We start from the raw sequence: 25,890 nt of genomic DNA on the forward strand, positions 1-25,890 counted from the left end.
GTGGTGAACCCCTTCATATTAGGTCAAACTGCAGTGCTTACATGTGAATATACCACAAGCGCCAGAATCAGAAATAATAGTTATTATTGCAAATTATCTTGCACAACTCTTAATTATTTTTACTTTTGTATGATTGAAGTTTCCTTTCACCTAATATAATTGCACAAAAGCATTCAATCATTGACATTTCACCACATAAGACCACATTCTAAATAAACACATTCCAAGTCTTCATGTTCATATAAATAATATTATTATATTATGGGTTGAGTTGAGGTATTTATCATTGTTTCATATTAATATACTATTAAAAAAAAGTGAACGTTGTAAAATATACCTACTTTCTTTAAGCATGTAATGATTACTACCACAATTGGAACATTGTTGATAACTTTTTTGAGCATGTAGTTCTATATGTCTCTGTGTATTTGAAAAAAAAGTGAAATATTACAGATATAATTTTGTCAGGTTGTCCATCCTTCAAAAAAATATGTTCACGAATTTCATTGGCTCATGTTGTGAATCAGACTCAGTTGTACTTAAAAGACTGATTACGGTCACATGGGAGCAGTGATGTCTAAAGCAGCCCATTTAGCTCCAATTTTCACTCTCTTCAGCTCCAAGATTTGGGCTCATTTGGCACAACAACTGATTTATGCAAACACCCAGGGCCTATTGGTCTTTTCACATGAACCCCCTGCTGCAAATGTGTCCCCACTGAACCACTAAATATTTTACTGCAAACAAATATTAGGACATAAATAATATTTGGAGATCTGGGCAGCTAGCGTTACAATGGCAGCACTTCTAGTCCCATGGTGGTTTTCTTCTTCTTTGGGAAATCTCAGTGGCTATCATGAAATAATTGTCAGCACTAATTCCAGGCCAAAATATCTCCAGTAACATTAACCCCCGGCCCAACTCCTTAAAAGTACCCCGCTGTCAGCCAGCTTGGGGTAAATTACCGCCTGACAGGGCTATCCTTTGTTGTATTAGAGTCTGGGGTGCAAAGGCCTTCAATGTAGACCTCTCACAGCAGGAGAGACTTGTCACTGACACTCAATACTTTGTAAAAATGGCTAAATACTATAGTAGATGCAAATAAAAGACTCACTTCCAACAGGGGGGTCGTTTGTGCACAGGCAGATCAAAGTAAAAGCACAAGATCACTGACTCATTTTACTTTCCAATGACATCTTCTTTGACTCTAATATTATATCAATAAAAACAATGGGGTGAAAACTGATGTGAACTGACTCAATGGGAGGAGAAAGGCAAAGAAGAAAGAGTAAAGAAAGAGGATTTTAAAAAAGAAAATCTGAAGGAATTTCCATCACTATAACAAGGCTTGGAAAGTAAATATAAACCACTTGTTATAACAGGAACTTGAAATTTATAGCTTGTAGTATTTTGTCCATAGCCTCATGCTTGGTTTCAAAATAGTGCAGCCATAATTACCTACAGATGGAAATGGATGCAGCTGGTCTGTCAAAGTTAGAAGCAATGTTTTGTAGAGAATTTGGGGAAGTGGATGGTGAACTCCGGTTCTTCTGTTAATAAGCTAGTTGACCTCAGATATTATCTGGAAGTTACAAGATACTCACATTGAGATTTCGCTGTCTGTCTTCTCCTTTCACCATCCATGAAAGTAGATGACAAGTGAAAATTACCCATATTGAATTTATATAGGGCAACCAAGGTCTAATAATCCAAAGTAACACATTTATATGGAAAAACTTGGATGGCAACAACCACATATTGTAGGTAGTCTACTTACTGTCTTTTCCACAATTTTTATTCATTTTCCCAACAATAATCCCATAAAACATAAAGTTGTATATTGTTTTTGGTGTATTACATTGTTTGCAAAAACAATAAAAATGCAATCAACAGTGTACTGGACATTGATAAATGGGTTTGTTCAGAGTTGAGTTCCCAATTTGAACCGGTTTTTAATGCTCATATGAATTGTTACTCGACTTCTGAAATGGTGGAGAAGCATTTTATTGAAATATGATTTAAAAATGAATGACTAAAAATTAACATTAAAAATGTGACAGAAACCTAAAAATCACTAACTTTATAAACAATGTTGAACCAAATGTAAACTTGTTTTGGCACCACATCATATACAGAATAAAATATAACTAGCAATAATAAATAGTGTTAGAGTATACAATAAAAAGTAGAAGAAACATTATAAAATATAATGACAAACAGTATCAAACAATAAACAATCAAAGTTCATAAACTTCTTATTGCATTTAACAAATTTAGGAGCTAACAGTGCGCAAGGAAAGTGAATGGAAGCATTAGACTACAATGCCTGGACTCAAACCAAGGGAGAATTTGTACCATTCAACAATTCTACCATGAATGTGTTTAGGACTTGGGAAGAACCCAGAGTACCCAGAGAAAATCCCTCACAGGCAGGGAGAACATACGAAATTCACACAGAAAGTCCAGAGCCCGAGATTAAACCCTAGATGACAGAAGTGAGAGGCCACTCATTCATCGTTACATTCAAATAACTCCAGTGATAACAAATTATATCACCAACAATACAATAAAAAATATTTAAGAGACTGATGAGTTTAAAAATCAACATCCTTGTGGGGCAGCATGGTGGAGTATGAGGCTTTGAATACCATGAAGGTAAAACTGCGCTATACATACAAATGTTATTCCAATTAACCAAATACTTCGTCCATTCAATTATTTTTAACACAGTTATCCTTGTTATAGTTACTGAGTACCGGAGCCTATCCGGGCTGACATCAGGCCACAAAATACAGATTACACCCTAGACTGGTCGCCAGTCACTCGTTGGATACACATTGAGATAGACAACAATTCACACTCACAATCTCACCGCCACTGTGTGGAAATCGATCCCACAAGGCTCTTTATTCCTCAGAATGGTTCTGTACAGCATTGAAATAGTATAAGTTTTGAAATCAACCCAAAAATATCAGATACATTGTCAAAGTGTAGACAGGTTTGCTGGCAATGAGTGTGTCTGTAAAAACATTGTTCAAAACGCCTTACTAAATTTAAATCCCCAAACATGTGAATAGCGTATCCAATAAACTGACAATTTTATTATGATTTCTAGTCAATGCATTTTTCATTCGTTTAATTTGATTCTATAGTGTACTTTTTTTCCCAGGCTATATTTGCCTTGCACTATTATTCACTCACCTCACTTGTATTTTCAGCGTAACTATCTGCATTAATCTTAACTGTTTTTTTGCATCCACAGTCCCAAAGGTCCTGGATGAAGAAAAGAAATTCCGTGACTGTGCCGATCTTTACCAGGCTGGTTTTCATAAAAATGGTGTCTACAACATCCAAATCAACCAGCAAGAGAACAAAAAGGTGAGAAGCAACAATGAAGAGTAACCAAAATCCCATTGAAAGCAACAGTTAGTTCGAACACTTCCATTGTTGGTTTAAAGTAAACCACTTGTTTTCTTTGAGTTAGCTTAAGATTTTTCTTTGCAAATGAGCTAACGACACTCAGTCACTGGGGGAATCTGCCTCCGATAAGTGCCAATGATGAGTCCAAGCTGTGAATACTCTCGGCAGCTTTGAAAACTGGAATTTGGCGAATGGGTAAAGCCAGACATTGAGCTGAACATGACGGGGACACTGAGGTTACGTGCTCAATGATATGTTCTTAACCTCTCTGCTCGACTGATTGATGGTGATAATTTGATAAATGGAGATATTTAAAGTAGGTGTGAGCAGATTGTATCTGTCAAGACACTGCTGGAATCATCTCAAAGGTGATTAATGGTTGCTTGTGTGCTCCTTGACGAGATGGATGTGAGACAGTCTCATGGAAATGATAATGTCAGGGGTACTTCCATAATTAACTCAGCCTGCGTTCATGTATGTTCAGCTGTGTGGGCTGGCCGATGTGAGGGACCTTCCCTGCTCAACACCGGTGTCTCCAACTCAAAACAATGAGCAACCCTGCAGATAGACCCACATCCCTGCATTATCAGCTTACGCACACTGAGGTCCAAGGTTAAGGGCCATATTACACCCAGGTGTCTGCTAGTATGTGTCCATCCCAGACCCTCACTTTGATCTGGACCCTCTGATGAGGAACACCTCTAGGGAGTTGGTAAAGTATAAGGAGAGACTGATTAGGTTTGAGCTAGACACATATACAACAAGTTCCCAAACATAACTTCAAATAGCTGAGCCTTCATTGTTTCGGAATGTTGTCGAAAATCACATCAAATGTTCAATTCATTACATGCACTAGTTGTATAGTATTACATCTAATAAATCCCAACAAGAGACAGACCTCTGGGTGCTATCGTCGTACTGTCAAACATAATTTTTTTCCTCTGATTTGTAGGTGTATTGCAACATGGAAATAGCTGGTGGTGGATGGACAATTATCCAGCGGAGAGAAGACGGTAGTGTGGATTTCCAGAGGACATGGAAGGAATACAAAATGGTGAGACATAACCAAAAATCTTTATCATCCATGTGTATTGCACAAGAGATAATATTGGTGGTCCTTTTACACATAAGACACATTTTAAAACTGCAGTCTGTTATTTTGCAAAACATTCTGTCGCAATAATACTTAAACAATCAGGTTTTGACAAACATAATGAGCTTTTTGGCAGTTGGACTTGTTAACAGTGTCCACCAATCCATTTGGATAACACCGACCAGATGTTATTCTTCTTCAACTTTAGTCCTCTTTTTTTTATCTTGGAAACACTATCTACAAACACTATGACAACAACACCTTTATTTGGCCTCTATTGTACTAAACTCGCTGTTTAAAGAGAATGTAATATGTTTGTCATCACAGAAGCATCAGTTCATATTTGGAATGGCAGTGATAGCATTTTCATTCTTCACTCAAAACTCTGAAATGCATTTATTATCTCTGGCAGTCAAAAGGGTGATTTTAATGTAAAAGTCACCACTATATACCCTCTGATAGCTGTTAGTTTATTATCAAATGGATTATATGTTTATACCTTCCCCTATAATCTACTTTCAGTCTCTAGTTTAATTTCCCCTTCTGCACTCTGGACTAGTGTATGACTTACTTGTCAGTATGAAAAGGAAAAGGATACACATTATAAGCAGAGGAATACCAAGCTAGATCATGTAACCCAGACAGCTGTTGTAAAAGAAAGAGAGGGGAAAAAAAGAGGGAAAAAATCTAAATTAGGTCACATAATGATATTAACATCTGAGATTTAGAAGAAATCGAAGCGGGGTGCAGTTTTTGCTATTTTTGACGATGATGATTGGGAATGACACTCATATTTGTTGATTTGAGTCAAAGTCTCCAATGACTAGTATATTTATCAATTAGAAACTGAACATTTATGTACTGCCACTGAAAATTAAACTTTTCAAGGGTGATTGGAGGCTGAGGCTCAATTTTTTTTTATATTTGGAAACAATTTTAATGATACACAATCAAGATTTTTCATGTTCTTGTTGAAAGGAAAGAGCCGTTCTTTCATTTGGTACATTCAGAACACAATAGTTTTTGGGTCAGTCATTCAAAACGCTCCAAAGGGGTTGGTTACGAATGAGTTAAGAAGAACAAAAGGAATGTAAAAAAACTAAACAAAAAAAAAACTATAGAGGGGGTCCATGTCTGATAATAAGTGATGATGACACGCATAGCAGCTTTTTACCCTGGGGTCTCCCTGTGATGTCATACATGGCAGGAATTTGAACTCCAACGTTTTGTGTGTAACAGTTTCCCTACAAATATGTTTGGACTCATGAACTCTATGTTTTTAAAAATGTAACATCTCTACAAACCGCTGTTTAGAGTTAAATGGAAACTACAGAAGGAGAAAAAAAGCATATGAGACGTTAAAACTGAGGTCCTATGAGAAATGGAAAGACTAGAACTATGAACAGGTGCACAAAGAGTGCATTACATTACATGGAGGTACTCATGAACCTTTGGTTGACATTTACAGTGCATTGTGCAATGGAACAGCAACGTTTTATCACGCTCTCCTTCAACAGTTTTAATGTGAGTGAGGTGTTTTATAGTGTTAATATTTTTCAAAGTCTTACTTATCATAAACATATGTATATAGGTTAAATGCACTCAAAGGATTTAAATTCTTTCAGTCAAGATGGAGTGGCTATAAGATCTAATGTTATTTAATGGACTAATAAAGAAGTTGTATTTGCAGTATTTAACTGTAAATCAAAAACTATTATTGGGACAGATTGTTTTTATAGAAATGACAACAGTGCTTTTGACATAGTCAGAAAAAATTAGTCAGGGGCCTTTTTGTATGTTAATCTTTTTTTTAATCTAATAATACTGTTAAAATTGTTAACACTAGTATGTACAAGTAGCAAAATTAACATTGGATTAGTAGTAGCATTTATTAAAATTTAAAACTATGGGTTATTGTTAAAGCAATTATACACAGAAATTGTTTTTGTTTCAAATTTTCCCCCCAGACAGGTACTGACATTGGATCTGGCTCAAAACAGGAGAGGATAGTGATATTCACTAAGAAGTAAAATATGTTGTATAGTAAGAAAAAGCTATAAAAAAGGGCCCCATTCGCTTGCTCTTCCACCACTCTGCAGGACATGCCTAAGCCCCCAAGAATGCGTCATATTTACTTTCCCTCCTTCCCATTCCTCATCACCACACACGCTATGCACAAACACAGACTGCTTCCACCACCATCATCTTCACCCTTTTCCAATTGGAGCACTTTTGTCAATAGTGGTAATGCCGTTCCACTTCTTCCTTCTAGCCACTGCAATCCACAGCTGTCAAAAGTACTTTGCCTTCAACCATCAGCTGCAGTTCATCAAAAACACTTTGCAGTTGTTTTGTTAAAGATCGTGTCAAGCATACAGTGTAAACAGTATTTAGGGAAAGAAATAATCACTTTTACACGTGCGACCTAAGTGGAAGGACGACATGGAAGTCCAGTCATCCATTCACATCTTATTCGTATTATGTTCTTCTACCATTTTTCATTATCATAAATTACGCCTATGAATAAGACAATGACTATGAATAAGACCCTCCCAGCCCACATACACACACGCACACAAATAAAATTACAGAAGGAAAAATTATATAGAAGTCATCATTGTTGGGACAAATGTTATCTTATCAGTGACCGAGAAAAAACATTAAGCCATTAAATTATTAACCTTTCATATCACTTATGCAAAGTAGAAAGCAGACCTTGAATGATCTTCTCATTCCTGTCAATGTGAAAACAATGTTGCACCTGAGTCTAAGTCGCAAGCATAGCCAAACTATACATAAAAATGTGATTTATAGTCTTGGTAATAAGGAAATTTCCATTTGGTGGTGTTGTACTAGCATAACCACATTTGAAACAATAGATACTGTTGTATTTCATTCATCTAACGCTTAGTATAATTCTGATTTCAGGGTTTTGGAAGCATATCTGCAGAGCACTGGTTGGGGAATGAATACGTTTATCAGTTGACCAGCCAAAGGCAGTATATTCTCCGTGTTGAACTGACAGACTGGGATGGACACCAAGCCTTCTCATTGTATGATCGCTTCCAAATTGGCAGCGAGAAACAGAATTACAGGTAATGATCACATTCTTAAAATTTGATGACTGTGTACTTTATTGCAAATTTGTACCTGCACCTCTCTCACGTCCAAGGAAGAATTTCACTATGGAGCTCTGCACTATGTTTCACTACATTGGAAAAATGGGGGTGGCCTACTTAAAAGCTTTTTAACATTCCCCCCAAACAAATCCTATCATAACAAAAATATTTCATCACATTCTATTAAGACTTTCAAAACCTGGCTATGGACTTTTTGGATGAAGAACAGGAGTTCAAGTGTTTTAAACTGTACATGCCTGTTTGACGTCACAGGCCTTAAGATAAATGGTGTTTTCTTAAACTGACCTGCCCGTAAACTGTAAATCCTTAATGCAAGCGAATTTGTCAAAAAGATACAGTAAGTTGCATTGTGAGCTTCACTCCAAAGCATTAGAACGGTGAGGCAATTTGCTTACAAATAAAAAATATGTATAAAACAATATAGACCTGCAACTGAGACTGGCACCTTTCAGGCGATGTGTCCTATAGGTGTGAAAATATGGTACGTTATTTTACAATTTTAATATTTAGGAATCTATGAAAGTCTTAAATACACTTTGACAAACACTATCATTTAATTAATTTAAGGAGAATGTAAAGAATCCTTGCTATTGGAATAAAAGAGTCTGGTGCATCAGTGGCGGTCCGCAAATTTCCTAGTGACGCCTTCAGCCATTTGAATAAATCCAATCCTCAAAAACTATTTTAAGGCTAGAAAACCACAAAAATCATCAATAATAACCTCATACACTTGAAATATTATTCAGGAATATAGCCATATTTTCCGCACCAAAAATCCTTTTTAACTGCACACAATATCCATGCTCCTTTCTTTCCTCCTTCTTTTCTCTCGCCATCGAAGCTAATGCTGAAAGTCAAGCCTGTCCTGTCGTATTTATGGCATATGTTTTTATTCAATTTGGTGTTGAAAATGTTTTGGAGTTGTCCAACCTTTCTTAATGATGTCCAGCTTTTTTTTTCTTGAAAAGTCCAATTTGAAAATGTCTTTGACAGTAAATCTGCAAACAAATCCAGTTCTTCTCCTTCAGCCATTGCGGGTTGACAAAACCGCTATTAAATCAACACAGCAATATATCTGCTTGTGCAACTTGCTCCAGATACACTTTTGTCGCTCTGTCTAGTCCACTCTATTATTACCCAATCATAGTTGGTGAAAGCGATGACGTATCCCTCCGCCTGCGAAAAGGCTATGACGTATCCCTACGCCTGCACCGAGGCCTTCGTGTCACCAAACAGAATTCTGATTGGTTAAAGCAACAGTCTTATCGACGGTTGTTTAATGCAGCAGAGCCTGGAGAACTGATTGTGAAGGCCTTGAGGCAGATTTCTGACCCTGGCAACAAATAATGGTTGATATGTGCTTGGTTAAATGCTTTCTATATGAAAACAGACATCTGGAAGCAGTGCAACCAGGGGGAAAAGCAATGAAAGGAAGCTAACAAACAATTCGGAATTATTTAATAAGTTTTCATGGACAAAATATAAATAACATCAGTCTGTGATTAAGACATTTCTTAGGCCAGCAGAGAAGACCTTGAAGGCCCTGACGGCACACCATGTGGTGAATTATGCCTTATAACTGAAGTCAGTAATTACAATGCCCATTTGCTTGGCATAGACTCGCACTGTCTAGATTTTGACGGCGTAAAAACATGATTCAAATTGAGTTTGTTGGTTACCTGCAGATACTTCCACATATTCTCAATCCTTTGATTGATATTTTGACAATAGATGAAGAAACACTTTAATTCAATGGATCTTTAATCCATTAAACATTTTGTAAACATTTTTGCACACATTTGGACTATTTTTACTCATGCAATGGTGTAGAGGTTCAGTCGCCTGTCTTCGGTCTAAGCTAGCGTGGGTTTGGTTCCCACTCGTGTCGGTATGATTGTGAGTGCGTATGGTCGTTTGACTCTCTGTGTGCCCTATGGCTGACTTGTGACCAGTATAGTGTGTAGTCTGCCTTTTGCTCGAAGTCACCTGGGTTAGGCTCCAGCAACCCCTGAAACCCTTTTTAAGGATGCACAGCATGGAAGATGAATGAATGAATGAATGCTTTGAACACCTGAGCCTTTTGAGGATGCAGGCAACTAACTATAAGTGAAAACATTAATTCCTCACCTACACTCGTACCTTATTTGCGTAATCAATAAAAAAAGGAAACACCTAGGAACCCAGTCAATCACAAATTTTGATAAAAATGGGTGAGTTCACACAAAATCCATTATCTGTTCACCCCAGTATCAGATCCAGATGGAAATACCTGGAAACAAAAACTGAAATGTTGATCTCTTGTCTAGTATTATTTTGAAAACCAACATTTATCCACTCCTCAGCCAAAATAAAGTTATTGGCCTCATTGTATAATCAAGTATCCATGGTGACTGTGTGATGTTTGAAGACCCTTAAATTGTGGATTGGCTTTAAAAATACAGGCATGAAAAAATATGAAAACAAATAAAAAAGCTTAATGTGGTGGATGAGGTGAAAAAATGAATATATTAAAATATTTTCAAATAGGCGGAACATTTCCAATTAAATGATGTTTATCCTTTTATGCAATTTTGCCAAGAGGTCTTTTTGAATACAAAGTGAATCCAACTAAAACGATCACTGTGTTGAGAGTGTAAATGTCCTTCAATAGATATTTGTCGGTGTAGGGGGTGGAGCATTTTTGTTTTATGCATAAGGGGGTTTGTGATAACAGACTACAAACTGTGGCAGATGCTTAGGAATCTCAAATATGTAAAATTGCTACAAAAGTCCAAAAGTTCCGGGAAATCGCTGGCCTTAACCAGGAATTCTGTCATTGCTCTGCTTCCCAGGTTTTCATAGTAATGTGTATCTTCCCTTTTTTTGTTTTTTTTATTTGATTTTTTATGTTTGTTGTGGTAAAAAATCAATAACCATAGAGATTTGGTGTTTGTGGTTTGTTAACTAATCCATGTTACACTTCTTACTGCCTGTTATGAGAACATACATAAAAGTTAAATTTTTCCATCTGAAGAGCCCAAATTAATGGCAGGTTCAACCTCTTTGTGGTGTAGTTTCATACTTTTGAGATTATCTTAAATGTGTTTTTTCCAAAGAAAAACTTTTGGTAGAACATTTGCACATCACTTTAAAAAAACATTGGCCAAGATAAATCAGAACACTGCCAGAATTATGTGTTCTGGGACCTCTCTGTGTTTGACTGTCCCACATAACTCACCATTATACATATTGCTTTTAAATAACGGGGATACCAGTGAATATTAAAATCGAATTTAAATAGCTGTTTAAAGGTTTCAAGTCATAATTTTGTGTTTTCAATGTTTCAATGTCACTTAAAAAATGAATAGAAAATATAATGAAGACATTCTCATTTCCACTCTTTTTCTAAACCGCTTTATCCTATTAGGTTCGCAGGGGGTGCTGGAGCTAATCCAGGCTGTCTCTGACCCAGAGGCAGGGGACACCCTGAATTGGTGCCCAGCCAATCGCAGGGCACAAGTAGACGGACAAACATGCACACTCACACCCATACTTATAGGCAATTTAGAAGGTCCAATCAGCCTACCATGAATGTTTTTGAAATGTGGGAGGAAACCGGAGTACCCGGAGGAAACCCACACAGGCCACGGGAGAACATGCAAACTCCACATGACCTGGATTTGAAAGCAGGACCCCAGAGCTGTGAGGCCGACACACAAACCAATCGCTCCACCGAGCCGCCAGTGAAGACATTAAAAAGGGTCAAATATATTATAAATGTTTTTTTTGAGGGTCTAACTGCTGTTCTCAAAGATTGCTCCGTTTCCACCAATTATTTTGCCATTATATGCTTTAATTTGTTGAGGTAATCTGGAGAAAAATTCACCCTACACTTCCAAATCCCTCTCCCAAAAATGGCATAATGGGCACTTCATTCAGACCATGTGGTCAAGCTTCTCCCACAACAGCTTTGTGGATTTGAAGCAACTGAAAGTGTAGTCTTAAGTGTGCAATTTTTTTTATTTGACTTTTTTGGTGTTGAACATGCTGAATGTTGATGTTTGGAGCTGGTGTGAATACACGTCATCAATGGTTGTAAGGCTCGTTGGATGTCCTACCAGATTCTATGGAACACCAATGGAGATGGTTTATGGTAGAGAAATAAACATTTAATACACAAGCAGCAGCTCTGGTGGATTTTCCTGCTGTTAGCATGTTAAATACACTAAAAACATGCATCACCTGTGCCATTGTAATGTGTGATGCAACAGAGCATTTCAGACTAAGGCATGCCTGTGAAATAGTCATGCTGCCTGGTCAGCATTTTCATATGGCACACCTGTGAAGTGGAATGGATGATCTCATGAAAAGAGATAAATGCTCACCTTCGCAGATTTATGAAACATAATAGAGAAATGGTTATTTGTTCTCATCTCTCAACCCATTTTCTGAACTGCTTTATCCTCATTAGGGTTGTGGGGGGGGTGCTGGCGCCTATCCCAGCTGATTCCAGGCCAGCCTATCGCAAGGCACAAGGAGATGGGCAACCATGCACACTCTCACTCATACCTAGGGGAAATTTAGAGTGCCCAATCAGCCTATCAGCCATGCATTTTTTTGGAATGTGGGAGGAAACCGGAGTATCCGGATGAAACCCACACAGGCCTGGGGAGAGCATGGAAACTCCAAACAGGTGGACTTGACCTGGATTTGAACCCAGAAACCCAGAGCTGTGAGGCAAGCAGTTAATTTGAGCTTCATTTAAGATTTATAGATTTAGTTGACGTTTTTTGCACTATATTTTGCATTTCAGCAACATTTTCAGAAATCAATTCATGAACTTTGTGTATTTTTTTAACTTGTATTCATAAGCTTGCTATAAAACAGCAATTACCTCTGCTTAGGAGTAGACCATATGATAATACTAGTTCTAGGGCCCCATGTCAATCTCCTTCTGCTTTCGTGTAATCAAACACGGTTCTCTTGTGTGTTAGGAGAAACAACACTAAGCCCTGCTTTACACTTTCATCACAACATTGAATTAATAAGAACACTACAAGTGAGAAAAATGTTCATTTGAAATGTTTTATGAACTTGAAAGTAATTGTTGGTTGTCCATATGGGAAAGTGGTAAAATGAAAACAATATGCTTATTTCTTTCTGGAAAAAAAGTCAAGTAAAAGCCTTTGTTGTGCCAATGTTGTGTTTCTCTATTGAGTTCGTCTAAACTGTTCAACTCAGTTTGATGGCCATGGTTTTAAATAAAGCATAATGTCCATCTCGGTGACCTAGTTTCACTTGGAAATGGTGTCAGGCAAACAATTCCCAGACATTTGATGCCTCCTCTGACCATTGTGTCGTTAGTTTCTTTTTTTGACCAGAGCGTATAAATGTGATAGCACTTATTCTGCGGGTGAACACACTTAGTTGACATTTGGCAAGTATGCAGTGTATATCGTAGATCACACCCAAATGTCTTCAGAGAAAATTTGAATAGCCAGAGTTCTAAGAAATCACTTTTTTTATGTTATGATGTTAGTGACTAAAATAATTGAGCTGGGGTTTGAACCAAATATACCTGACTTGATCTTGATGCCGTTCCAGACAAATTATGCTTGCGTTGTATTTGCCTAAGAAAAAGATTCAAAGTTAAGACGAAATTGGTGGATGAATGCAGTACAAGCTTGACAGGACAGCTGATTTACAAAACATGTTTTTACTTCGTATGCACAGTGTGGTCTTATAGGAAAAAGCAAAGGAAAGGACAAGGGAAGACAGAAATGAAGCATCTTCAGAGAAAAATAAGTAAATTGAAACCAAACCTAACACTGGGAATACTAATGCGTAACTTTTCTCAGTTCTAGACAGGCATAGACACCCTCGGACTCAATTACTGAGAGTATCTTGTTCCCGTCTCATTCTTATCTTCATCTTTGGATGATTCTACTAACAAATTGTGAGCAGAAAAGATCCTGACAGGAAGCATAGCAGACAGCAGATGTCTGCACACGTCGTAGCCGTTGGACTGTTCAATTGGCTGGACAACCAGTAAACATAGACGCATAATATTTAAACCTACCTGTCAAAGTGTAATTCTGAAAATCCTACTTGATGTGAATTTGTGAGTGGAAGAGATAATTCGACTTTGTAAAATGGAGAGTAAAGAGTTAAAAGTCTAAGCCTGGTCTTTATCAGAGTCAGGGCAGACCTTATCCTTGACACAACATGTTTTGTTATTTCGAGTAAGTACTTACTGGCAATATGACTAGTAAGTGATTTGGTATGGCTTCCAAAAATATAATTCAACTACCTGCAAGGCTGCAGTATTTGGACGGTTTCAAAGAAATTCCGTTAGATTTTCTTAAATTTTCCCCATAAAACAAACACACAAATAACAGTTTAAAATCCTGAGGTTCCTTCATTGCTGATTTGAATACTAAAAAAAGGAAAGCATCCTGTAGTATCGGGAGTTTGTGTATACTGTTTACCTCAGTTTAATGGCCATGGTATAATACTGTATAATTTGCTTATATAGGTAACAACTCTTATGTTTCTATTTATTTTACTCCCCCTCCCCTCTACTCTTCAGATTAAACTTTTACACAAATGTATAGATAATTATGCCCAGTAAATAAATAACTAATTCTTTTACTAAATCCAAGGTATTCAACCTGCTGCTTATTTTTCATACATGCACTGGGATATGAAATGTAATATACAAAATTTAACAATTAATTACATTCATCTTTTTCACTCATTGAGAATAACAAGAACAATAGGTTTTGCAATAACATTTGGGAAGTGTAAAAATGCATTCTTAGAACGTTTTGTGACAGGCTTGTAGTATTTGTCATGTGCATCTGACAAGATCCATTTGCAATGCAATTTTCAGTGTCATGGTACTTTCCTTAGAAGCAAAGTCTGTACACGCCATCTGTCTTTCATTGATTTACTGGACAATATTTTTTTTCTGTTGTTCTTTCTGGTAAATGGATCACACATACATGGGACTGATTCCAGTAGCAGCAATTGGATAAGATCTGTTTTAAAATTCCATAAAATGCCATTTATTTCTCAAATTTAACATCTGCTTCCAGTACCCTACAACTTATCATTTTCTATTCCGTCAATCATTCTATTGTTATTACAGGTGCGCACCACAAACTCATTTACAACAACCAAAATATCTCTCCGGAGACATCTCCTCCAGCATGTTGTGTCTTTATTGCCTTCCGTCACTCACACTCTTCTTCCCTTTAGCTCACACTGATCTGTTTACATGTCCGGCCTTCTGATGTCTTTCAGGCTGTTCCTAAAAAGTCACAGTGGGACAGCCGGCAGACAGAGCAGTCTAGTGATCCACGGAGCAGACTTCAGCACCAAGGACATGGACAATGACAACTGCATGTGCAAGTGTGCCCTGATGTTCACTGGTGGTGAGTTCAGTTCCACACGGAATCATTTAAACTTTCTACAAAAAAATGTCCATATTTAGCAATCCACACCACCCAAGCACATTTTAGTCAGTGTCTGCAAACATACAATAGGCTAAAGTTGCAGTATTATATACTTTAATATCTATCCACACCTATTAAGCCAGATTCTTCATCCCTTCTCAGTGTCACTGTGGTTGGAAAATGAGCACCACATAAAAATGTTCAGGCGCTGCACCAAATTTCAGGGTGATTTAAATCGACATGGCTAAAGTGTAGCCCACTAAGCCTTGCAGCTCTTGAGCGACTTTCTGAGAACTTATCAAGCTTTACTTAAAACAGACATTATCAAAATACCGCAAAATGACATTATCAAAATAAAGAAAATTAATGAATGAATTAATTTGACCCTCTCAAATATTCCTATAAAACCATGGGCTAACCATAGTTAGAGCAAGTAGTATACATGAGCGAACCAAGACTAATGCCCATGTGACTATTTTAAAATACACATGGGGCCCAGATGGAAATGTTGGCTTTGTAGTTACGGCACTTTTATTCAAATGAAATGTAATGGATACAACTAGAATTGTTGACATATGAAATATGCTTTCAGTATTAAGCCAAGCATTCAATGCTCTTCACTTCACTGAGTAGAGTAATACCTTGACATATGAGTGCCCCAACATGCGGGAAATTTGAGATAGGAGGAAAATTCCGAGCAAATTTTTCCCTTAGATACGAACAAATTTCAGATACGAGCATGCAAGAAAGCCAATTCTGCGAGAGGCTGCATGGGTGTAACAGCACACTGTCTTTCTCACCGCATCTCTCTCGCGTAAAGATATCTATGAGCACTGGGCGTAGTTTGCATTTTTTACATGTTTTTAATCGTTAATCAGTGCAGAATTAAGGGAAAAACAATGAGTCCAAAGAAGGCGTTGCAATAAAGGGTAGTGAGTATAAAAAGTATGATGACAATCGATATTAAGCATGAAATACTCGAAAAACCTGAGTGGTGTACATGTGACTGAGTTGGCTCGCCAATAAAAGAGGAGTACTTTGACAATATGTACTATCCTTAAGCAGAAGGATACCAAGCCCTCCAAAGTACTAACCAAAATTTCCAAGCTGCACATTGACATTCATACTGAGATGGAATAAAGACAAATAGTTAACGGAAGATAGCGTGACCGAGTCGATAATATGCGAAAAAGCCAGCAGAATATACATGGACTTGAAAGTAAAGCAAGCATGTGAAAAAAAACATGAGCAAAATCCTTCAGAGCAAGTCGTGGCTGGTTCGATAATTTAAATAAAAACTAACTGGATGAAACGCGGTGTAATACATTACCCTCTTTGCCAAGGTTATTGCACAAGAAGGTTTAAATTTTGTGTAATCTAAGAGAAAAACTTATTTAAGTGTGTGTATAGTAGTCTAAGTTCCTTTAAGTTAAATTGAAAGTTTATGTTGTTACAAGCGTGACCGTCACGCCTCTTTCCTGTCCTCTTTTGACCCCCCCCCCTCTCTCTCTCGCCCCCTGTCTGTTCCGACTAATGTTACATTTTAGTATTGAAGATAATACCCACTAGATAGGTAATTGTTACTTAGTTAGTAGGTGGTAAAATAGAACCAATAAAAATCTGTTTCCATTTTAATATTCTGATTTTTGGAGTTTTTTCAGAAGGTGGGAACGAAATAATTAGTATTTAGTGCATTTCTATGGGAAAATTGATTTGATATACGAGTAAATTGATATAAGAGCTCTATCCCAAGACGCATTAAGCCCGCACCTCAAGGTATTACTCAGCGTGACTTATCAAACACCCTTGAAATAATGTTTGACTTTGAACACATCATTATATCAGCATGGGCTGCTTTGAAAAATTAGCTCATCATCCTACATAAAATGCTACTAACTCATGTTTTCAGACATTGTCATTAACTTCTCGTGATGCAGAAAATGGATATTGGCAAGCAAATTGGTTGGAATAGTTCTCCACCACAAGTTAGCATTACACATTTCTGTGCAATTTTGTCAACTATTTATCCCATAACTTTAAAGTTGTGCATGGGTGGTGAACACACATTTCTCATAATGATACAGCAAACTTGGCATCATTACGATGAGCGCAAGCAACAAGGATTGTGCGTTCCCAGTGATGGCTGACAAGTCTTGTGAAATGTCACAGGCCAAAGTGGTGTTCAGGTCTGACACAGAGGGAGTGTTTGACACATGCCATGCCTTGCATATGTTCTATATCTGACTGTATCAGCAAGGGAGAGTTCACAAGCTTCAGATAAAAGATGTAAATGTTGCTTAGCTAAAGTATAAATACAATTCAACGTCTACTCATCTTCCATTATATTAAAATCTATATCAATAGTACTATAAATTAACTATTACTCTAAATAGCGATATGAAGTTAATAATCCAAATGGAATACAATGGTCCCATGCCATCCCCAGCTTTGGTCTCCAGTGTTGTTGGTGCAAGCACATACTGTACTTGTTCTCTAAATAGAATGAGGTACTCAAAGGTTTTTCTGCAGTTACAGCAATGTTTATGACCTCATTTGCAGTAAGAGGTTAATCTAAAGTTTAATAGTATCAAAACCTGGTCCTGGTTGCAATGTACGAGATCTATGTTGTTTAAAAAGATGATCTGAAGCCTAAATTGACCCTGTCTGTGAAAATAGCATTCACAGGACACTTTTCTTCATTACTGTAAGCTTTACTTATGTATATTTTCTCAATTTGGCACATTTATCCAAATATGTCTTTGGAATTTAATGTACATTTATACAGAGTGGCGTGAGTGGTTAGCCCATTGGCCTCACAGCTCAGGGGGTCTTGGGTTCAAATCCAGGTCACGTCCATCTATGTGGAGTTTGCATGTTCTTCCTGGGCCTGTGTGGGTTTTCTCCAGGCAGTCTGGTTTCCACCCACATTCCAAAAACATGCATGGTAGGCTGATTAGACACTCTAAACTGCCCCTAAGTATGGCTGTGTGTGCATGGTTGTCCACCTTTTTGTGCTCAGCGATCGGCTGGCCACTGATTCAGGGTGTCCCCTGCCCCAGCTGGGATAGGCTCCAGCACCCCCTGTGACCCGAATGAAGATAAAGTGGATCAGAAAATAAGATAAGATATAATGAGAGAGATGCCAAAATTCTAGTGTTGGCTCAGTAATAACAATTTTCAGTTTTAAAATATTTGTAGATTGTATTAAATAAGATTTTTGAGAAGAAAAAAAAATCCATGTTTTTAATGTGCATATTAAAAGGATATGCTATTAAATAGAACCAGACTAAATTAAAAAGGATATTGAACATTAAATTACATATTTGTTCTCTTTTTAGGTTGGTGGTTTGATGCTTGTGGGCCTTCCAATCTTAACGGCATGTACTTTGTGCAAGGGCAGCACATTGGGAAGGTAAATGGTATCAAGTGGCACTACTTTAAGGGTCCCAGCTACTCACTACGAGCCACAGCCATGATGATCCGCCCACTAGAATTTTCCTAGCCGTCAAACCTGGCAATTTAGCACATTCGTCTTGGGATGCCTCCAGTTTTGTCCACATCTCATTGCTCCGTCCATACTTCATAACCCTTCCCCCTGTAATATGAACTGGGATACAGCAAAGTCTTGGTGAAGAACTGCAAGGAATGAATTATGCTCTTGTTTTGATCGGATACACTTGCAATTATTTAAAGGACATCAGTCAAATAAGTTTCTCCAACACAAGGATTGGGCATGCTATGTAAAACATGCACGAGGAAAAGAAGGATTTTTCATCCAAATTTAAAAATGAGGATGGTCTGAATATGACATTCATGTTGGATGGCAGAGCGGCGAGGACTCTTAAAACTGCAGGACAGAATGGATCTTTTATGCTCTGAGGACACAGCTTCCACTACAAATATATATATATATATATATATATATATATATATATATATATATATATATATATATATATATATATATATATATATATATATATATATATATATATATATATATATATATATATATATATATATATATATATATATATATATATATATATATATATATATATATATATATATATATATATATATATATATATATATATATATATATATATATATATATATATATATATATGATAATAAATGAATGAATGATGATATGTTTTTGCTCTTAGAAAAGTGCCTTTATTGTTTTACATGTAAATGTTTGTTTTTAATTAAATATTCATCTCTTATGACAACTTTCTTCAAATATCCACAATCAAATGAATGATTATTTTAGCGCAGTGTATTCTCAATCTATATGTGCATTTTGAATGAGAACCACGCTATGTTTAAAGGTGACGTTTATTTTATTAATAATGTTATTTGATGGAGACACATTGATGATTGTTTTGAATATGTCATGGCAGTACATGGTCATAGTACACGGGAGAAAAAATAAACTATAAAAAAAAATAAATTATGGTAAAATAATGGCAGCTTGGCAATCGAGTAGTTAGTGCACCAGGTCGGTCCTCACTATGTAGAATGTGTGTTTTTTCTCCAGATACTCCAGTTTCCTCCCACATCCCAAATAGCAGGGTAGGCTGGTTGAACACTCTAAATTGCCCATAGGTATGAATATGAGCTTGAATGGTTGTCCATCTCCTTGTGCCCTGCGATTGGTTGGCCAAGGATATAGGGTGTCCCCCTCTTGATGCCCGTAGATAGGCCGGATAGGTTCAAGCAGTCCCCACAACACTTGTGAGGATTAGTATGTCAGAAATTAAATCAATGCATGGGAAAATAATGTCATCTGTGGTTGCCAAAATATTACCAAAAAAACTGAAAACTAGCAAATATTTTTTGGGTAGAACTTTTATTTTCTCAACTGAAATTCATGGAAGATAAAATATATTTAAGTAATTTGTTTTTAGTTTAGTGGTATCATCACTGTCCTCCTTTTCTCATTCTTTCATCTCTCAATTGAGACTCAAACCTCAATGCCATCTTCACGTTAAAATGAGATGACTATTGAGGTACTGAAAACCGGAATGAATGCTCTGTGTGTAGAAGGTGAGGCAAAACTTGATTGGAAAGCACAGGATCATCATACCTGTTGCATGTACTTTTTACAGTTGTCATCAATGATAAAACAAGTAAAATCGTATTTGTATGGTATCCTATTTTCCGGACTATACGTCGCACTTCTTTTCATACTTTTCACATATTCTGCGACTGATACTCAAATAATACGACTTATGTATATATTTTTTCTCTCTGATTACCAAATGCCTGTTGTGTTGTATTTTTAGGCTATGGTTATCTGAAAAACGTTTATATTAACAGATGCCAGTTTAGCCTAGTTATTTTCCATTTTACTCTTGTTATACTTTAATGTATGTTTGTTTTTGGTTTCTTATAAAATAAAATATGCCGTCCCAAAATGTCACTTATACTTTAGTGCAACTTATCCTTTTTTTAAATCTTCATTCTGCATTCTTTATCTGGTGCGACTTATAGTCCAAAGTATACAGTATTTTGGTATTAATTTGACAGTACATTTTAAAACATTTCCCAATTTACTTAACTTACAATTGTGGCAACCTTATTTATAATTTTTGACCATAAATTACTTTTCTTTTTTGTTCTTTTTAACAGTTTTTGGGGAAATGAATAACTATTCCCATCCAAACATGGTGTTAATAGTATTAGGCTTATTAGAAAAGAGATTTTGTGAATAAAATGAAGGGAAAAAAACTTAGTGAATGTAATATTAACTGCAATGACTCCTCTGTATCTCTGAACATCTATATTTTCATAACAATAATATAATTTTGCCAAAATACTTCTGTTTTAAGAATTAAACTAATCCAACAAAGGTTATAGATGTGTAGTTTGATTTAACATAACAGAAAGAACCCTTATACATAGGATGTTTTACATCTATAAATGAAAAGAAAGGATATTTCAATTTTTAAAGACATGCATATTTAAACCTGCTACTCTCCTGAGATTAACGTTAAGTGCGTTACCATATTTTTCCAAATTCAACCAGCATGTGACGATCAATACAGCTGTCCTGTATTATCATTAAATAAACACAAAGCAAACATATTTTTGAGAAGACATCAGCATGACTATTCTTTTAAATAGTTTCTGTTTTCTATTAAAGCTACAGGGGGATGCATGTAAATTCACATATTCAGCAAATTATTCACACTTGAACATTTCATAATGCTTACTTTACGACAACAGAATGTGTAGGAGAATTAATTGAAGGCCTATGTGAGGAAGAGGAAAATGCATATTTTATGTATCTGAAATTTGTAATGCTACTATTGAAATGTTTGAATAAAATTTGGATCATTGATTGTGTTTTTGTAAACAATTCAGCTTTCCTGAGGAAAGATAAACTTTCCTCTGTTGGATTAACACTTAAAAAAAAACATTATAGATGTGTGTCACTGATAACTGTGCTTTTACCTCATTCAACTGTAGATTTGCTGATTTATTTAACATCTTTTGTAATATGTGGTCAGTGTTGTGTTGCTGCCAAATAAAATGTGAAACACAAAAATGATAATCTCTTAGTGTTTTTTTGTTTTTTGAGGATTATTTGAATTTGTTTGATTGTTTTAAATTATGGCGGCCCGACGGATGAGTGGTTAGCGTGTCAGTTCTGGGCTCTTGGGTTCGAATCCAAGTTGATCCTCCTTTGTGCAGTTTGCATGTTCTCGTGCGACTTATAGTCCAAAGTATGCAGTATTTTGGTATTAATTTGACAGTAAATTTTAAAAAGTTTCCCAATTTACTAAACTTACAATTGTGGCAATCATATTTGCAATTTTTTTTTACCATAAATCACTTTTATTTTTGTTCTTTTTTACAGTTTTGGGAAATGAATAACTATTCCCATCCAAACATTGTGTTAATAGTATTAGGCTAATTCGAAACAAGATGTCGTAGGTAGAATAAATGAAATGAATGGAATGTTCTACATGCTTCCACTTGGTAACCTTGATGGCCCTACACTTTATATTTAAAAGTCACTTATTTATAACATTATTTTCCAGCCAAACCAGATGGTATAAATATAGTTTCCTCATTGCATTGACAGTCGTGTTTTTCATTGTTTCGAGTATGCGCTGGTGCAAATGACGGATTGTGAACGTGCCAAAATATGTTGTCAGGACCTGTTGCATCTCTCCATAGTTGAGATTCCATGTCCTTTCAAAGGTTGAATATATTATGGGAGCCTGCAAGCTATTATGTTCCAATCAGTACACACCTTTTCAGGAAAGTGGCGCACAGTCCAAGTTTAAAAACAAGCTTTTGGTTCTTGTTGGTGTCAACAGAACACACACCAATAACTGATTCAAAAATTTCCTCTCCATGTATTTAGCCACATTGTATTTCTAGAAATTGGATTGGATTGGATAACTTTATTCATCCCGTATTCGGGAAATTACATTGTGGCAGTAGCAAGAGGGTGATTACACAGAACAGCAAAGCAAAAGCACAAAGTACAAAGCAATGCAGTGTTTTGATTTGTTTTTTGATGAAGAAAATCTAGGCAACTGGACTGCTAGAAATTATTAGCCTAAACGTCATGCAAAACTACAGTACAGCATCTGGACAAAATCGTTTTAAGTACAATATGCCACATTGCGGCCACTTTGATAATCATATAATAAGATAAGATTACAGTGTTGAATGAAAATAAAATCTTCTTAACTTTACATGATTAAATGCCATAGGAAATTTACATGATTTGTAAAACATACAAAAGATATTGCCAAAACATACATTTTAGGTTTATTTAAGAAAAATGGATATTTTGAAGTAGGCAGCCCAGTGGAAAAGTTCTTACCGCGTCGGCCTCACAGTTCTGGGGTCGAGGGTTTGATCCCGAGTCAGTCCTCACTGAGTTTGCATGTTATCCCTTGACTTGCAAGGGTTTTCTCTGTGTACTCCGGTTTCCTCCCACATCCAAAGAGCATGCATGAAGGCTTATTGTTTTAATTTGCCCCGAGGTACGAGCGTGCCTAGCAATTTGCTGGTAACCAACCTGGTGCCCATTGTTAGCTGGGATAGGCTCCAGCTACCCGCAACCCTTAAGAGAATAAGCGATTCGTAAAATGAAGGAATGAATGAATTAATGAATATTTTGAAACAAAACGCTCTTATTTGAGCACATTATTAGAGTCAATAGCCAATAAATGTCCTACCAGAAAAGACCACCTGCAAATACAGCATCCACACTGGAGAAAGATGCAGTTTAAATGTTAGCTATACTAAAAAAAAAAATGCAGTTAGTGAGTCACTGGGCAATTGGGTAAAATAAAAAATGTATGACATAATGCGGGTGCATAATAAGAGCTCTGACTGAATGTCATCAATGATCATTAATGAATGTGACATAATTAAATAAAACAAATGTCATTCATACATTAAAACAATAATTGAGTCACTGTCATACATTCTTTGACATTAATGAGTCCACCAGGGCTGACGCCTTTCCGTATCGCCAGTGAAGCTGGGAACCTTAAGTTGTACTCGAAACCATTAAGCCAATATCAATGACACAGGGGAAGAGGACTAACATTAAACAGCACTATTTAAATCTTCTCCAACTGTAAACACTTGCCACTCAACAATGCTTTTGTTTCATCATATTCCTTCCTCTTCTGCTTCCATCCTCTTCATAATGTAAAACATGGTCATGGTGGCTGTCATATAAATCTAAACCAGGAACTTTTAACTTTCCCTCAATGTCTTATGAGTCCATCTGGTTTGAGTTTTGCACTCTTGTCCTCTTTTTGGAATTATAACTGGTGGCCCTCGCAGACTCTTAGATAAGCCCCCCAAGTGCTATTTTAAACTTAATCAAAGTCATCCCAAATTCCTAATTGTTATATTTGACAGTAAAAGTATGACAAAGTACTTTATTATTTAAGTGGATCCATAGCTAAGGGCAATTTAGAGTGTCCAATCAGCCATGCATGTTTTTGGAACATGGAAGGAAACCGGAGTACCTGGCGGAAACCCACGCAGGCCCACGAAGAACATGCAAACTCCACAGAGGTACCATATTTTCACGACTATAAGGCGCACTTAAAAGTCTTACATTTTCTCCAAAATAGGCAGTGCGTCTTATAATCCAGTGCGCCTTATATATGGAAAAAACAGAAAACCAAAAACGAAAGACCACCATTGTCGAATATTATAAAAACACAAACCCCTGAACTGAAACAATACTGTTAAATATTCAGATGCCATCTTAGTTTACAAAATCTTCCATCATATAGCTCCTCCCCCACTGCAAGATTTTATACAAAAAAATCCAAAACATCAACAATGGCTGGCTCTACAGGTGACTGTGTAGCGTGTGCTTCATACCTGGAGGTCAATAGCAATTACCGTATTTTCACGACTATAAGACGCACTTAAGTCTTAAATTTTCTCCAAAATAGACAGTGCGCCTTATAATACAGTGGACCTTATAATCAAGTGCGCCTTATATATGGAAAAATGTAATTCATTGAGGTTGCCCCTTATAATGCGGTGCGCCTTATAGTCGTGAAAATAAGGTAATTTATTTGAATTGAATTGAATGCTTTTATTGTCATGATACGAGTATTATGAGATTTAAAGAATGTTAACAGCATTTAAATACTCATTCTAACCAGGAAATGTTTTGGTCCATCTTGGATATTTGTACTGAGAGTACTGAAGCATTAAATAATTGCACAGGAAGTGCCAAAATTCTTAACTTTCACCCCAAGTTGCAGAGAATGTCTCTAAACCTTATATCTTGACTTGAGTGTTGTAGTTTAACCAGCCAATTCCATGTTGACACTACAGTGACCTCTATTGGTTCAATAATAGAATCACAACATAGACACAAAGCAGAGTAGTTAGGGGCAAGGTGACTATAATGATGTTGACGCACTCACACATGATTCGATTTAAGATAGTTTCCCATGCTGCACAACAGTAGCACTCACCCTGCCTTCCCCGACCAAGGTTTTTTTTCCCTCTTGTTTTCCAATTGCTTATCTCGTGTACCCCTTCCTCGCACTATATGTCAATTACGTTGTGACTATAAAAATGGCTATGTAATACTACTTATAGTCAGATAGCATACAGTACATTCATTCCTTCTTTCATTCTTTGTTCCTATTCCCAATGTTGTTCTTTTGTACTCTACCCTTTGTATGTCCAGCTGCATTTTAAATATATAGCAAAATATAGATAAATTATAAAATGAATGTATAATAAGGGTCCAAGCAACTCCAAGCAAAATTAACGTAATGCCTACTTTTACCATATGATATATGTCAAATATTAGGATTGGTAGGCATTGTTGGTCGGAGTAGATATGGGGCAGTGGACATAGGGGATGATCTGAATTTTGCGTTGCTTTTCCGTCGTTTGATGCAGTGGATTAAATGCTATATTTTCCGTATGATACAATTAAAATCATTATGAAACGTTTTCTACGATGAAAGTAAGCATGCAAAAACACACATTAGATCTCCTAGTTACTCAATCACACACTGTTATGGTGTGATGTGTTAAAAGATACATTTCAGATATATTATATTTTAATTTACCGTATTTTCACGACTATAAGGCGCCCTTAAAAGTCTTAAATTTTCTCCAAAATAGACAGTGGGCCTTATAATCCAGTGCGCCTTATATATGGAAAAAAACAGAAAAACAAAAACGAAAAACCACCACTGTCGGATATTAGAAAAACACAAACTGAAACAATACTGTTAAATATGCAGATGCCATCTTAGTTTACAAAATCTTCCAT

General features: G+C 36.4%; 2 protein-coding genes across 2 annotated transcripts in view; both read left to right on the top strand.

Annotated features, from left to right (window-relative positions):
• Positions 1–18,977, top strand: part of angpt1 (angiopoietin 1) — a 42,632-nt gene extending 23,655 nt beyond the window's left edge. The window contains exons 5-9 of the mRNA XM_077743461.1: positions 3,263–3,378; positions 4,373–4,474; positions 7,442–7,608; positions 14,938–15,068; positions 18,428–18,977. Coding sequence (XP_077599587.1) covers positions 3,263–3,378; positions 4,373–4,474; positions 7,442–7,608; positions 14,938–15,068; positions 18,428–18,591 — 680 coding nt within the window. The 3' untranslated portion in view covers positions 18,592–18,977. The remainder of the gene's footprint in view (positions 1–3,262; positions 3,379–4,372; positions 4,475–7,441; positions 7,609–14,937; positions 15,069–18,427) is intronic.
• The window catches only part of samd12 (sterile alpha motif domain containing 12), a 303,220-nt gene that overhangs the window by 213,205 nt on the left and 64,125 nt on the right, over positions 1–25,890 (top strand). The window lies entirely within an intron of this gene.

This window comes from Stigmatopora nigra, chromosome 21, assembly GCF_051989575.1.
Source record: "Stigmatopora nigra isolate UIUO_SnigA chromosome 21, RoL_Snig_1.1, whole genome shotgun sequence".
Classification (NCBI taxonomy): Eukaryota; Metazoa; Chordata; class Actinopteri; order Syngnathiformes; family Syngnathidae; genus Stigmatopora; species Stigmatopora nigra.